Source organism: Hoplias malabaricus, chromosome 14 (genome assembly GCF_029633855.1).
Source record: "Hoplias malabaricus isolate fHopMal1 chromosome 14, fHopMal1.hap1, whole genome shotgun sequence".
Taxonomy (NCBI): domain Eukaryota; kingdom Metazoa; phylum Chordata; class Actinopteri; order Characiformes; family Erythrinidae; genus Hoplias; species Hoplias malabaricus.
In genome coordinates this window covers 36,240,414-36,256,643 of record NC_089813.1, presented here as the reverse complement: position 1 = coordinate 36,256,643, position 16,230 = coordinate 36,240,414, and the positions used below count along the sequence as shown (strand labels likewise).

The following is a 16,230-nucleotide window of genomic DNA, read 5'->3' as shown; positions in this document are numbered from 1 at the left end:
GTCCACTGGAGTTAGTTTGTGAGCGACTGGGTGAGTGTGTAAATTGTCCACTGGAGTTAGTGTGTGAGTGACTGGGTGAGTGCGTACATTTTAAACTAGAGTTAGTGTGTGAGTGACTGGGTGAGTGTGTACATTTTAAACTAGAGTTAGTGTGTGAGTGACTGGGTGAGTGTGTAAATTGTCCACTGGAGTTAGTGTGTGAGTGACTGGGTGAGTGTGTACATTTTAAACTAGAGTTAGTGTGTGAGTGACCGGGGGGAGGGTGTAAGACTAGCACTGTTTTCCAGTGTGACTTTCTGTCCTATGCCCAATGATTCTGGCCAGGCTCCACCCACCACAACACTTTTCAGGATGGAATAATTACAGAAACTTAATGAATGACTTAATGAAGTATATAAACGGAGCATGAATTGCAACTGAAATGTCAGTGTCTGTTTTTCAGACCGTGTTAAAGTGGAGCTGAAACAGAGCAAATGTTTTGGGGATCTGTATGTGAATGTGAACACGACCAAACAAATTGTGTGTTCTGATGGTCTGAGCCAGGACGAGCTCAATAAAATTGGGAAGGTGGTCTGCCGGCAGCTGAAATGTGGGAATGTGCTGCATGCCTCACCACGTGACAAAATGGAAAATGGATTGTTGAGCAAAGTGCAATGCAGTGGAGAGGAACATACACTGTGGGAGTGTCCAGCCAAATATGAGCTCTCTCGGCCCTGCAGGGGCATCCAAGTTACATGCGCAGGTAAAGCAGGTCTTCAACATACAGACCGCATCCTGCTCTGTGATTCTCTTTCCCTGTGAAATACTGTAAATACACTGGTGAACCCTCTTCTGTGATTGTTTGAAATGCTCTCAGTATATACATACTTTTAATATTCATTTATATATATTTGTATATGCACTTACTGAATCCCTGACTCTGTTGGCTGACAGTCATTGACGCCGTGAGCCTGAAGGATGGTTTGAGCAGATGTTCCGGAAGACTAGAGGTGAAGTTTAGGAATTCATGGTGGATGGTGAGCAATTCCCGTTGGTCACCAATAAATTCAGATGTAGTTTGTCAGCAACTCGGCTGTGGGAAGTCAGAGAAAAAGAATGAACTTTTCGTCAAGAGCAGTAACAAGGTACTGGAATTGGACCTGACCTGTACGGACACGTCCAACGAACTGTCTAAATGCTCTTGGAGTTACTGGAGGGAATATTTGTCTACAGATAAAGTAGTCAATATCTTCTGCACAGGTATGCGGTCTTTATACACTCTTCTTACTGAAAGGCAACTATGTAATCCTGTTAAAACATTTGCCAGAAACCTTTTACAGCCTACATATTTCAGTAGGCTTATGCTGCTATCACACATAGGCAGTGTCACTCACACACAGCTCCAGGGTCTGATACTTTCTTTGGGTCACGTCACTGTCTAAGAGTTTGGTGTGTCCTTCTTGTGTCTGTGTGGGTTCCCTTTGTCAACCTATAAGATAGTTGGCATTTATTGTAATAAGTCTTATGTAGCTTCATACCTAGTGAATGTGGCATTTCAAATAAATTTTACACACTTGACCTTATGTATATTTCCCTATTGTGGCTTATCCGGACACAGGGAAAACCAACACCTCCCCACTCCACCACACTGACCCCCACTCCCCCCGCCATACCTGACTCCGCCCACCATAACCGACCCCCTACCACACCCGACCTCCCTGCCATACATGACTCCACCCACCACACATGCCCCACTGCCAGAGGAGTCCCTTTCAAATGTCAGAGTTTCTGATTTCATCAGGGTTCAAGAGATTCAAGAGAATCCACAATATTCTGTTACTATTTAAGAAGCTTTGTCAATTAGAAGCATTCAGCAGTTCATCAGAAACTGGCATATATTAAGGTCTATGTGTTCTGAAACCTTCTTCCCCAACAGAGAATAAGCTAAGGAAGGTAATGGGTTTCCACCTGAAGGGGAACTCATCGTGTGAAGGAGAAGTGGAAGTAAATTCAACGTTTTTGAAGGCAGAGGGAAACGACTGTTTGGAAAAAGCCAATGAAGCCTGCTGGAAAACTAACTGCAGTGCATTAAAATCATCTAACTGCCCTACAGGTTCTTCAAGAACTAATTCCACATCCAACACCACCAATCTTTATGTGAATTGCGTAGGTAAGCTACAGTACCAGACACTTCAGAACTAAAAGCTTCACCTCAGGTACTTGCTCATCAGCCATTTATAACCCCAAAAGGTCTAGAAATATGTATGAAAGTCATCATTCATTATTTTCAGCATTTTGAAGGATCTAGTTGCCTTGTAGTCTCTGCATGAATGAACTGATGCTCCATAGAGTGGGTCCTGCATGTGAGGGGAGACATATTTAAAATAAGTTTGGAACAATATCTCTGATACATCTAGACCAGTAAATGCCAGTGTAATGGCTGTTTCCTAATAGGAAGAAAGGTCATTGGAGACGCTGATGGATTGCTCTGATTGCTTTAACAGTGGTGTTTGTGACTGTTCTCCCTCAGGTACTGTAGAGGTGAAATTGACGAATCCATGTTGGGGGGATGTGGAGGTTTGTTTTGGCAGTGAGTGTGGTGGCATATGTGAACAAACCTGGACGAATGATTTGTCGGACATGCTGTGTGAAAACCTGGGCTGTGGGACAGCGTTCCGAGGAGATTATCTTGGGAAAAAAACAGCTACAGTGACTGTGGGCAGTGTCCACTGTGATGGGAAAAAGAATTTCAGCCAGTGTAACTTTGTGCGCTTGAACGCCACCTGCTCAACACCTGCATCTGTTACCTGCACAAGTGAGGATCGCTAATGATGATAATGAGAAATTTCAAAAGTAGAAGAAGAAAATGAAGAAATTTTAGAATCATTTTTTGTGTGTGTCTAGAATCTTCTAGAAGTCTAACATGAAAGCTATAAGACATGAAATAATATTGAGAATAGCTCATATTTCAAACATGGAAACTCAACACAGGCAAAAAACTATCATAAATTTGTCACTGTGCATTTTGTTATTATGGAATTACAGTGATCCCTCGTTTTTCGCGGGGGATGCGTTCCAAGACCACCCTCAAAAAAATGAATTTCCGCGAAGTAGAGGAAAGATATTTTTTTATGCATTTAACAAGTATTTAGACTTTTAAACCCCTCCCTGTTACTGTTAACACCCCACCCTTTGCATTAAACAGTAATTCTATAATGTTTTTCAGCTGGAACTACATGTGATATCCTACCAGTTTCTTTAATAGAGTCATTCCTAAACTGTGATTTAGCGTCAGTAAATTTCACTCGGATGTGGAAAGCCTCTTTCATGGTTTTCCTAGATTTTCCCTCAATATCCGCCATATAGCGGCCATAAGCCCTTAAAAAAAAAGTAGCGAATCCACGAAAGATGAACCGCGAAGTAGCGAGGGATTACTGTACATTTATATTCCCATATTACTAGAAATATGTAATACCTCTACTTCATCCAGGACAGTAGGTGTCAGTGTAGTGGCTGTGTTATGACATGCAGTAGAATAATTGGTGAAAATGACTGACTGCTCCTTAAAGTAGCACTATACACTTAAAATTGATGATTCTTCAAGGGTTCTTTAGTAAAAATAATGGTTTTATATACAGCCCCGAACACTCAAAGAACCCTTTGCATGATTAAAAGTAACAAGCTAGACATTTCAACTATAGAACATGGGTGTCCAAACGTTTTTCAATGGGGGCCAAACTTGATCATATCAAACTTCTTAAGGGCCAGTCTCTCTTTTCAAATATATTATTCATAAATTATTAACAACAGTGTATTCAAAATATGAATAACGCTAATTTACAAAACCGATTATATTTATTAACACTGAATTTCGTTTTAGAGCAATAAGTGATAAGAGCAATAAGCAATACTTTCTCTTGAAATCGCTGGTTCTCACTGTCAACTTTGCATCTTCTTTTGCTGCCATTGTGAATTACTTTGCTGGCCCAGAGAAATGAATGACGTTTAAGTTTAGCTATGTTCATTAACACAGTGGTGCTATACTCTATACATGAGCGCACTGCTGCCACCGTCAGGCGAAAGAAAAAACCGGCAAGTGCCAGTGGGCCACTGATGATGTACTCTTAAAAGTGATGCTGCGGTCCAATTAAAATCGTACAGTGGGGCGCATTTGGCCCGGGTTACGGACTTTGGACACCCCTGCTATAGAAGGACCATTCTGATGCAATATAGAACATTTTACCATAAATATGAAGAAGGCTTTCACAATGAAAAGAAGCCTTTAATCATGCAAAGTGTTCATGAAGTGTAGGTAGTATTTACTTTTAATTACAGCTTCAAAGTCATTGTGATGCTTCACTGCCCTGTAATAGGGAGAATAGAGCCTCTGATGTTGCTAGTCTGGGTAACTTTAGGAAACACACACACACACACTTGATTTTTTTAAAGACAGTTCTGTAAAAGTGAATTACACTCTTTGACTTTATTAGAACCCAGGAGCAAATCTTACTTTGTGTTGCTTTAAAGCCTCTGATTTGAATGTTGACATCTATATCATGTATCCCTTCACAGGGAGTGTAAAAGCCAGGTTGCTGGACACTCGAGATAAATGTGCTGGAAACTTGGAGATGTTTTATCTTGGAGGATGGGCCTCAGTGTGTACAGACAACATGGAATTCCAAACTAAGGAGGCCATCTGCACAAGCATGGGCTGTGGAAATGCAGACAATTTCACACTGCCCATTCCCTTAACAAATGCAAAACTGTCCGGCATCACCTGCAAAAATAACCTTGCCACATGTACCTTCGGAGGAACTCCGAAAAACTGTCAAACTGGCTATATCAACTGTACAGGTATACTTGTTATATTTATTTGATATTTATCATTGATAGCAGAGCATCTGACCCTATCACTGAGAGATGCCACAGCCATTTCAAGCTAGGGGTACAAGAAAGTCCAGTTTTCCAGGCACTCAGTGCGATGCCAGTCAGTGCTAGTGTCTGACTGAGCTTGTGTGCACAGGTTCTAAAGGCACCGCTGCTATACCGCTGATATTCAACTTTGTCTTAGCAGAGTATTATTGTATAACATTCTATAGCTCCTTTGGCAGCACTCATAACTCAAATGTGCAGGAATGTACTTCTTCAGAATCTGCCTCAGAGGCAGCAGAGCCTCTGTGGAGCTTTACCGGTATATGGTGCTGTATTTGGAAACAAATGGTTTTAACCTTCCTGTCACATCTTGACAATTTCTGCTTTGTTTTCCCCTTTCTATTTGGCTCTCTCTTCCCTGTTTTCCTGTCTCTGCACATGGCTTTGTTTATGTTTCACTCTAGCTCCGCCTTTGTTCCGCTTCCTCATCGTTTCCCTTGTTATCCGTTTCAGCTGTTTCTTGTTAAGTTCATGTATTTAAGCCCTTTTCCCTCACTTCCTGTGATCGGTCATTTTGGTTGTATTGTGTTTCACTTGCTTGTCTCTCTTGCCCCATTTCGTGTTTACCTTATAGTTCGTTTGTGTTGTGTTATTGTAGTCTGCGTTTCTCATTCTCGTTTCTCCTTTCGTCTTCGGTCTCATGCTTGTCTATTGCTAAGTAGTGTCATTTCATGTTTATCGTCAAGTTCGCGTTTTGTTATCTTTCTTCATTAAACTGTCCGTGTTATAGCGAGTGTGTCCGCCCTCCGTGAATCTACTCTTCACACCACCCTGACACTTCCTCCTGTGTTAGCTGTCTGTTACCATCTCTTATGTTAATGGATTGGTTTTGACCCGTGTATTAAATCAGCTATAAGACCCCCGAAAAACAATTAGTTATCAACCAATGTTTCTTGCCTCTGGTTGAAGTTGTTATTCTTCCTTATCCATGAAAGGATTGGTTTTAATTGTTCATTGTTGCGTACTGTAAACTGGAGATGTACACTCTACAAAACACAAACTCTAAACTGACTGGGCCTTACATGTCTGGACATGTCTGTCTTTCTTTGTTTTGTGAAACAGACAAAGATAGAAGCCCCTAACTGAAGCTCGAGTGGTTGTAGGAGGAGCCAGCTGTAGGCTGTTGGTGTATAGTGTGTTTATGAGTCCAGATTTGGCACTTGTTTTTGTTTTCTGATTTAAAATTTTACCTGGGTCGAAATTGACCCCAACAACAGAAAAGCCATAATTTTAACAAGAGCATTTTATAATTTAGTATAATTTTTTTTTATTATTATTTTGTTGAAGTAGAAGTTCCTGAAAATTCAAAATGTCTTGATGCAATAAACACATTTATGGAGCAATTGTATGCATTTAAAACCTAAAAACAGGTCGGTCAAGACCCTAACACAAGAGGAAGGTTAACTAGGGTGACCAGACGTCCTCTTTTACCCGGACATATCCTCTTTTTTAGACTTTAAAAAATGTCCGGGCGGAATTTCACAAACGTCCGGGATTTTGTTTTTCTAGAGTGTACATAGAACTTCGAGAAGCGTTACGTTCACAAACTAGTCCCGCCCTCCCCTACTCCGATTGATTCGCTTGACAGTTACAGTCATCTGCCTCAAAGGCAGCACTGCCTACAGAACCATTTTTAATAGTGATTTTGCACACTTGTTCAGACATAGCTGACATATGAGGACTGGCAGTTAGTTTGTGTTGAGCTTTCAAATGATTAGTAGTGATAAGAAAAGACTTGATTAAAAAAAAAAGTGTAATGTAGAACCCTTTATAGACTTAGGCATATAATAAGAATACACATATAATAAGTAAAAATTGTTATTATGGTGAATTTGGTTTTTAGAGCATAGCACTTCTCAGTGTGCCATGTGATTCCAGCAATACTTTATCTTCATGAATTTAAAGTACTACGAAGCAATGGCTAAATGTGTATTTATTGATCTAAATAACAATGGAGTTGGTGTGTTCTCCCTGTGTCTGTATGGGTTTCCTCTGGGTGACTGTCTGTGGGGAGTGTGGTGTGTTCTCCCTGTGTCTGTGTGGGTTTCCTCCGGGTGACTGTCTGTGGGGAGTGTGGTGTGTTCTCCCTGTATCCGTGTGGGTTTCCTCCGGGTGCTCTGGTTTCCTCCCATGGTCCAAAAACACACATTGGTAGTTGGATTGGCGACTCAAATGTGTCCATAGGTGTGAGTGAATGTGTGAGTGTGTGTCACCCTGTGAAGGACTGGCGCCCCCTCCAGGGTGTGTTCCCGCCTTGCACCCAGCGATGAAGAGATTTGTAAAGTCGCTGATGTTTGTTGACTTTATGTGTGATGTTGGCTCTTCTTGGTCCCCAGAATGGAGAAGGTTTATCCTCGTTGAACCTGGCGAAGTGTGTTCAGGTATGGTCTACGTGTTTGACAGTCAAGGCCGGATCCCTGTGAGTAGAGAAGCCTGGGGGGTTCAGAAGGGTTCAGAACTCTGTCAAAACCTACAGTGTGGGGAATTCAATAAATACATTGAAAAGCTGTACATACCATCAAATAACAGAACCTACAATTGCTCTGGGACAAACAAGACAATCTTTGATTGTAAGGTGCAAATCACACCAACACCGTTCCAGCCTCTCAACATCAAATGTGCAGGTAAGAGCATTTAATACTTGTAGAAACTGTGTCATTCAGTCTAAAACTGCTGTGAGGATTTGATGGTATTCATCCATGTAAATATTTTATGAGATCAGGTACTGATTCTGAATCAAAAGCCACTCCAGCTCATCCCAGGCACAGTGGGCGTTATTCAGTAGTAGAGAATGTTGTTCCAGTGTTCCACAGCCCAGTGCTGGTGGGGTATATCCTCCTGTTGCATTTAGCATTGAGCATAGTTTCTTAGTCTCACATGTCTCTCAAACCATTGCCATTAACTTCATGAATTGCTTTAGTTCATCTGAGTGACAGTTTTTGAAATATCTGATGTGAACTGATTATCACAGTTGAATTAAGTTTTTTTATGTACAGTGTATATATTGTGTATTTTTGGTGTGTTTCCTTAGTCAAACATGAAATAAAACTCCAGACCTCCTGTACTGGTGAGGTTGTGATTAACTCGCAGGCGAGCATGTGCTGGCAACCTAAGAACCCAGAGAGAGTCTTCAATGAGCTGTGTCAAAATCTGCAATGCAGTAAATTCATCACTTCCTGGTCTACCAATAAAACCAAGTCCAAGGCCCTGAGTTTTAGTTGTCTGGGTGTGGAGAACAGACTGTGGCAGTGCAAATCCTGGAACAACAACAATTGCAAAGACATTGTCTCTGTGGCCTGTGCAAGTGAGTCAGTGCATCTATAATACACCTAAAATAACATACCTTTACTGTCACGGTTCAAAACTATAAAACTTTCCATGTCTAGGAGCATGGCCAAGCACAGACAGAACGGCTCTTCTCTTCTCATTACAATGAATTTATAACAGATCTGTAATATAATATCTCTAATATAGCTATAATACATTAATAATACAATCATAATAAAACACATCTACAGCCAAATGTTATTATCCAAAGTTTTACTGTGATAATAAACATATCATTGAGCTAAATCAAGAGCGCTGCTGGTTGAAAAAACCCATAAGATCAAGGAGAACATCTTGAAACCAAACCTCGTATGTTTTACAATCGAATTATTTTTGTATTTTGTGTAATTATTTATAAGGTTTTACAAGTGCCACACATATTGAGAAGATAATTTGTTGGACCTGGAGGTTGTGGGTTCGATTCCCGCTCCGGGTGACTGTCTGTAAGGAGTTAGTGTTTTCTCCCCGTGTCCGTGTGGGTTTCCTCCGGGTGCTCCGGTTTCCTCCCACAGTCCAAAAACACACGTTGGTAGATGGATTGGCGACTCAAAAGTGTCTGTAGGTGTGAGTGAGTGAGTGAATCTGTGTGTGTTACCCTGTGAAGGACTGGCGCCCCCTCCGGGGTGTATTCCCGCCTTGCGCCCAATGATTCCAGGTAGACTCTGGACCCACCGTGACCCTGAACTGAATAAACGGTTACAGATAATGAATGAATGAATGAATGAATGAATAATCTTAGGTGCCTAAGGCTATAGTTCAGTTCTCCATACTGCTCAGAGACTTCTCTTGGAAATAAAACAAAAAGCATAGGCATTTCCATCGCTTCTCTTTTTGAGCTTGAGTGGCGAGATGAATTACTGCGAAAGAAACAAAGCTATAAAATAAAATGTAGAAAGTAAAATATGTTTAAAAAACTAAGAAAATATCAGACAGCAAAAGTTATTGTCTTTCCGTTCGCTGAAACACAAGACAGTGTTGGTGTAATAGGTTTAGTCATGTGGACATGGTTTTATTAAATAAACCAAATGTTTCGTATTTTCAGTCTACGTACGTTGTTATAACGTGCAATAACAACTCTTATGCTCTTATTCTGCAGAGGGATTAAAACTGGAATTTAAAGAGAAGTGTGGGGGTGAACTTCAGGTCAACTACATTGGAAAATGGGAGCCAATATGTGTGAATAACATGGAAGATGCTCATCGGCTTTGCAATTTCAAGAGCTGTGGGAATGCAACGAAGTTGGACCATTTGTCTAACACAAAACCAAAGATATCATTTAGTTGTGAAGGCAAAGAATACGCTGAACATCAATGTTTTAAACCAGAAGCCTGCTCAAATGGACCTGCTTATATCGAGTGTCAGAGTAAGTAGTAGGTGCTAACACTGTCCATTCTCTCAGCTCCACTGACCAAAGCAGCACTTTGTAGTTGTACGATTACAGACTGGCGTCCATCTGTTGCTCTACGTACTGTGTTAGTACCCTTACTTCCTGTTTAAACTGGTCATAAATAGGGTGTCACAGGATCATCACAGAGCAGGTATGAGTTGGCTGGTGCATCGTTCCCAGCTCTGCAGTGACACTGACGTGGTGCTGCTCTGTTGTGCTTGAATGAGTGGATCAGACACAGCAGTGCTGCTGGAGTTTAAAATTTCCTCAATGTCACCGCTGAACTGAGAATGGTCCACCAGCCGACAGCATCCCGTGTCCACTGATGAAGGACTGGAGGACGTCCAGCACAAACTGTGCAGCAACAGATGAGCTACTGTCTCTGACTTTGCATCTACAAGGTGGAATAAGGAAGTAGGGATGTCTAACAAAGTGGACAGTTAGTGCACACTGTGTTTAAAAACTCCTGTAACACTCATATGTTTTGTTGAGTGTGAACGTAATCTTTACAGCAGAGGTATTACAACCTTTTCTTATGGAGACCCCCATTTGTTTTCAGTAATTACTGTAATTCACATAACTGCACAGAAGCGTGTATTTTCATCTTTTGTATCTATTTAAAACCATAAAACACGCCACTTAACTGGAGGTTAGGGGTCTGTCCTTCTGCGGGATTTCTTTTATAGAGTGAAAACACATGGTTATGTGGGAATGAAACATTCTTTATTTCTTTTTGTTTGTCATTCCAGAATACGTTGCAACTAACTCAAATGCTGAACTCATTTCTGGTTTGGTGGTGACCCTGCTGTTGGTTGTGGTCATTGTGATCTGGCAGAGAAAACGCCTCCTGGCCCTCTGTGAGTAGCTCCATGAACTGATCAACTCCTGTGTGAAGCGCGTTGTAAGTTACGCTACTTCATCACCGGTGATGCCTCAGCTTCAAGGCTGGGGTCTAAGGGAGCACACGTGACCTCGCTCTCTCAGGGTGCTCTCTTTTCAGCTGTCTGTTAGCTAACATTACAGAACTGGGCAGTGGGAATAATTCATTCACAGCTTAATTGCCATTGAACAAGGCGTCTAACCCCCAAACTGCTCCCTGGCAGCCACCGGCTCCAGTTGTGTGTGTATGTCTTTATAATATCAGCTTTCATAATTCATTATAACATCTGCTGAAAAGAACATCTGGGCAGATTATGCAGAACCAATCAAACTCCATGAATATTAAGTGAAGTTGAGGGGCTTTATTTCCGTGCTAAGTTCATTTGGATATTAATGGGTGTCCTGGACTCTAGGAGGCACTGTTTCTACTGTTCAACCACTAGGTGGAAATCTTGTTTTTATTATCCTTCCTCCCTTTCCTCTAGGTCTCTACCACACGTGTTAAAGACTATAATCTATAATGTATCTATATCTATAATTAATCTATAATGATTCCCATGGGCTCAAACGTGGTCAGCTATAGTAGCTTTCTCCATTTGTCCCTGTTTAATGTGGCAACATTGGTGTCAAAAACAGGCTCCGTATTTCATATTGTCTCTCTGTATAAATACACATTAACAATGAGTGCAATAAGTGTTACTACCGGTGACGTATTCACAGATACAGCTGGAGTAGAGCAGCAAATCATATGACAATAATAAGTACTCCCATCAATTATTCATGTGATTGCACAAAAACATGTAAAAATGGAACAAGAAAATAGTTATAATTTTTACAAAGCAATCATTTTTCTGTCTCTTTTTGCAGTAAGATCAAAGTCTTCTTCCAAAGACCAGGATGTAGAGCTCAGCAGCAACACTGACACCAAAAGAGGTAAGGGGTGAGATCCTGAATATTACCGAAAGCATGGTGTTTGGTGATAGTCCTGGAAAAGTAGTATCTTCCAGAATTTAACTCCAAATGTAATCTAATGTTCATATGGTGTTTATGCCACTAACCAATAAAACGTCCCCAAAATACACACCGCACTGTTTCTGTAGAAGTAGATTTGAATGACAGAAAGTCCTCTATGTTTGAAATGGACGACTACGTGGATGTGGATCCCATCATGAACCCAGTGGAGACCAAAAGTCAAGGTAGTGTTACTATCTCAACTTCATTAATGTTTTGCATTAGTTTCTATTGATGTTTCACAATCATGTGCAAATGTCTGGGTACCACTTGAAAGTTATTTTTTTGTGAAAAGGCAGAACATACACATCCTCTACAGACAACACACACACTGTTGATTTATTTATATTGTAATTTCATCCAATTAAACCTCCAATTCCAGGGAGGACAGTACTACTGTCTCATGGAAAGAGAGCGAGGCCGATTGTTTTCTCTCTGACTTCACTGGCGTCACTGGAGATCCATTAAAATATAGAGTCAACAACTAGAGCAGTTTTGCATATTTTAATGCTTTATTTCTTAAGGAGAATGAACAAAATGTGGCCTGTTCAAAGGCTATGAAACATTTGATGATTTTATTATAGACTTAAGGCAGCATGGTGGTGCAGCAGGTAGGTGTCGCAGTCACACAGCTCCAGAGACTTGAAGGTTGTGGGTTCAAGTTCTGCTCCGGGTGACTGTCTGTGAGGAGTGTGGTGTGTTCTCTCTGTGTCTGTGTGGGTTTCCTTCGGGTGACTGTCTGTGAGGAGTGTGGTGTGTTCTCTCTGTGTCTGTGTGGGTTTCCTTCGGGTGACTGTCTGTGAGGAGTGTGGTGTGTTCTCCCTGTGTCTTTGTGGGTTTCCTCCGGGTGCTCCGGTTTCCTCCTACTGTCCAAAAAACACACGTTGGTAGGTGGATTGGCAACTCAAAAGTGTCCGTAGGTGTGTATGAGTGAATGTGTGAGTGTGTGTTGCCCTGTGAAGGACTGGCGCCCCCTCCCGGGTCTGTTCCTGCTTTGTGGCCAGTGATTCTGTGTAGGCTCCAGACCCACCGTGACCCTGAACTGGATAGGCAGTTACATACACGGTGCCTTAACATACATCCATTGTTTCATTCATTTTCTTTAATTATTTTACACTGATCAGAGTCATGGTGGGTCTGGAGCCTCTCCAATCATTGGGCACATGGCAGCAAGAGTCTCCAAAAAAGGCACCAATCCATCACAGGGTTAGAAATGAAATGGCATATATAATAGAACATTAATATTTATATGTATAGAAAATTTCTATATTCAGAAGTAGGCAGTCTTTGTGTTGTCAGAGAATGTGTTATGTTTTTACTGACTCAGAAAATGAAACAAAGGTTTGCTTATGGCTGTCACTGTTATTGTTGTTGTTCTGTGATAGATCTGCAGCCTGATGAAGGTGAAGAGGAGAGGAAGGATGTTAGTGAAGGCTCTTCTAGAACTGAATATGATGATGTTGAAGAAAATGAAGCATCCCAAGAGCCAGAAAACAGCCCTACCCAGCCCCTCCTTCCTCCCAGACCTGCTAACTTACTTGGTAGTGTGTGTGTGTGTAAATGAAAGTTAATATTTTCATATTTTGAAGATAATAAGATGTATGCAACAAAGCATCAGAGACATACATTTAATTTCCACTCAAAATGGCCATTAAACACCAGTTCAGTTCAGTTGTTCAAGTTGTAGATGTTGTTTTTTTAGCTGCTGTGATGTTGAGGTCTGGGCCCTGGGGTCCACTGTAAGTCCAAATTTGAATTTTGAAACATATAGAAGTAGGTTTTATTTGTTTGTTTACTTATTAATTTGGTTGTTTTTATTTTCACTGACATTGATTTTGACTGGAAATTAGATAAATGTGGTGGTCTTAACTGTGACTTACTTATAGTACAGTGCTACTCTTATTTTTTTAAATTCTGTCACACCTAGACCTCACATCCACATTATTTAAGACTTTCTAAACTTTCTAAATCCTTTTCAGGGATTTATTAGTGGCAGAATCTTTAAGCAGTGGTGTTGTCTGTGCCTGTGTGCTGTGCAGATGATGTGAGTTACGAGGTTGAGCTGGATGACCCAGATGATTACGATGATGCGATGCCTGCCCAAGCTGCTGTGAGTGAGGAACGAGGAAGCCCGGTCTCAGTGAACAATGAGTCGGCAAATGGGTTAGCGGAAAACGATGAGCAAACTGGGCCAGAGACGGAAGAGTGAAGGTGGTTTCAGACTATTGGACAAACTGGACAGCAGAGAACCTGAAACAAAACAGATAGATAGATAGATAGATAGACAGACAGACAGACAGACAGACAGACAGACAGAAAGATAGACAGACAGACAGAAAGATAGACAGACGGACGGACGGACGGACGGACGGACGGACAGACAGACAGATAGATAGACAGAAAGATAGATAGACAGACAGATAGATAGACAGAAAGATAGATAGACAGACAGATAGATAGATAGACAGACAGACAGACAGACAGATAGATAGATAGATAGATAGACAGACAGACAGACAGACAGACAGACAGAAAGATAGACAGACAGACAGGCAGACAGACAGACAGGCAGACAGGCAGACAGACAGACAGACAGACAGACAGACAGACAGATAGACAGATAGTAGGCTGCTTGATATAAATATTGTAGCTGAGACAAAACAGTAATGGATATTAACCAGAATAATTGTATATGGTCAAAAATGGACACCACTGTAATTATATATATATATTTCAGTTATTTCAGCAGTTATTTCAGTAAAGCACTAGTTTATATAAATCTATGTAAAAAAAGAGATATATAATTGATATAAACTAGTGCTGTACTGAAATAGCTGTAAGCAGAGTGACCCCACTGTGAGTCCTGTGGGTGCTGCCACACCATCTGTAAAATTCAAAATCAGGTCCAATGGAAAACTGTTCATTTTTTTATAAACTGCAGTGCAAGGACCCTCCCCAGAAATCCTGTCTGCCCACGCTGACCAAACATGTCCACGTCACACACTTCAGAACGCCTCTTACCTTTATCTTTAATCCAGACCTTTAACTTACCAAAGCCGAAAGAAGGTCTTCTTTTCAGGAATCAGCAACGGGTGAATTATATTACAGTTATGAGGCTAAATCTTTGAATGAGTTGCTTTAGCGAATGTCACATAACTCCATTTCCAGTTGTCAATGCCCACTATCAAAGTGTACAACAGTTGTGCCGTGACACTGAGGAAATGGAGATGAATGTTTTTACTGTTATTTTTGTCAGATATTAAATGTTTTTTTTTGTTTATTGAGATGCTGAGCCTCAGGGACCATCCTGAAACACCAAACTGCAGTCTCTTAAATAAATAACGCTCTAAATGGTTTTAGTTTTCTATCTAGTTTTCTTTTATTGTTTGGAGATTCTTTATCTTACTTAAATAATATGTTTCTTCAATGAACAGTTTACCAAATCATTTCAGCACATTAAACACATGCTTAAAAGTGTTTTTTCATAATTACTTAATGTAGCATTACTTAATGTTATTTAATGTTAGCTTTTTTGCCTACGTCAGTGTGATTTTTACATTTGTGATATTGCTATTACATTCTATTTTCACACAAACTACACAATTTCAAACAACTGTAAAATAACATTAAATGTTCTCTGTACAATTCAAAATAAACGTTTAATAGAAGAGATTTATTATTATTATTATTTTATATATGTGCATCTTTTTCTGCGTTCAGTATTTCTGTATTTCAGTCATTGTTTTATTGTTTGTGGTTTGTATCTAAGATTAATTAGGGATTACTGTACTGGGCAGTGTCAGTGTCTGTGGAGAATGGCTCAGGTGCTGTACGTTAAACTCTACTGCTTTATAACTGCTATAGTTTGATATACAGCACAAGAAGCCGTTTTCTCTAATCCTCCCTGATGCCCTTTTTCTTATCTGACATCTGATCATCTTTGGAGCCTTGTGAATTACACCTGGTGTTTTGAAATCATGTCAAAAATTGGAAAAGTACCAAAACAGAGACAAAGATTTGTTACGACAATGACAGTTTATTTCTTGTTTGTTTCATTTCTTTGCATTTCACACTGTGTCAGATTGAGAGAAGCTTCCGATCGAGCCATAAATATGTCCCCTCTCAGAAAATGATCTAGACATTCAGGTTTCTATAGTTTAAAAAAAATGTCATATCATTTAAACTTCTGCAACATTTTCAAAAGAAACTAAACAAATCAGAAAAAGAGTACAGTGCCAGTCAAAAGTCAAACATCTTCTCATTGGTCGTTGGTGGAACAGGGCTAGTCACTGTGTAGAACTGTGCACCAGCCCCTACCTCTGCACAACCCAAGTTATGGTCTCAGACACATTAAAAACTCTCGACGAAGCCACAGCTGTTGACTGAAAACCATTCCAGATGACGACCTCATGAAGCCGACTGAGAGAACGGAGAGAGTGTGTAAAGCTGTCATCAAAGCAATAGGGGGCTACTTTGAAGAATCTAAAGTATACAACATATTCTGTGGGTTCCTTCACAGTTTTAATCTCTTAAATAATTTAAATAATAAAAAACAAAGAAAATACATTGATTGAGAAGATGTGTCTGATTTGACTGATAATATACATTCACAATATGTGGAAAATGGCCCAACGCTCCCTGAGTGGGCAAACATTTGACTGGTACTGTATATCGCGGGGGGGGGGGGGGTGTTACAGTGGGGCAGCAGGTAGTGT

General features: G+C 40.5%; 1 protein-coding gene across 1 annotated transcript in view; it reads left to right on the top strand.

The window, feature by feature from the left end:
• Positions 1-15,056, top strand: part of LOC136665621 (scavenger receptor cysteine-rich type 1 protein M160) — a 37,263-nt gene extending 22,207 nt beyond the window's left edge. The window contains exons 5-17 of the mRNA XM_066643268.1: positions 443-742; positions 934-1,239; positions 1,916-2,149; positions 2,510-2,794; positions 4,552-4,833; positions 7,248-7,535; positions 7,943-8,215; positions 9,335-9,601; positions 10,375-10,482; positions 11,372-11,437; positions 11,605-11,700; positions 12,901-13,056; positions 13,555-15,056. Of these exons, the coding sequence (XP_066499365.1) occupies positions 443-742; positions 934-1,239; positions 1,916-2,149; positions 2,510-2,794; positions 4,552-4,833; positions 7,248-7,535; positions 7,943-8,215; positions 9,335-9,601; positions 10,375-10,482; positions 11,372-11,437; positions 11,605-11,700; positions 12,901-13,056; positions 13,555-13,724 (2,831 nt within the window). The 3' untranslated portion in view covers positions 13,725-15,056. The remainder of the gene's footprint in view (positions 1-442; positions 743-933; positions 1,240-1,915; positions 2,150-2,509; positions 2,795-4,551; positions 4,834-7,247; positions 7,536-7,942; positions 8,216-9,334; positions 9,602-10,374; positions 10,483-11,371; positions 11,438-11,604; positions 11,701-12,900; positions 13,057-13,554) is intronic.
• The last annotated feature ends 1,174 nt before the right edge of the window (positions 15,057-16,230 follow it).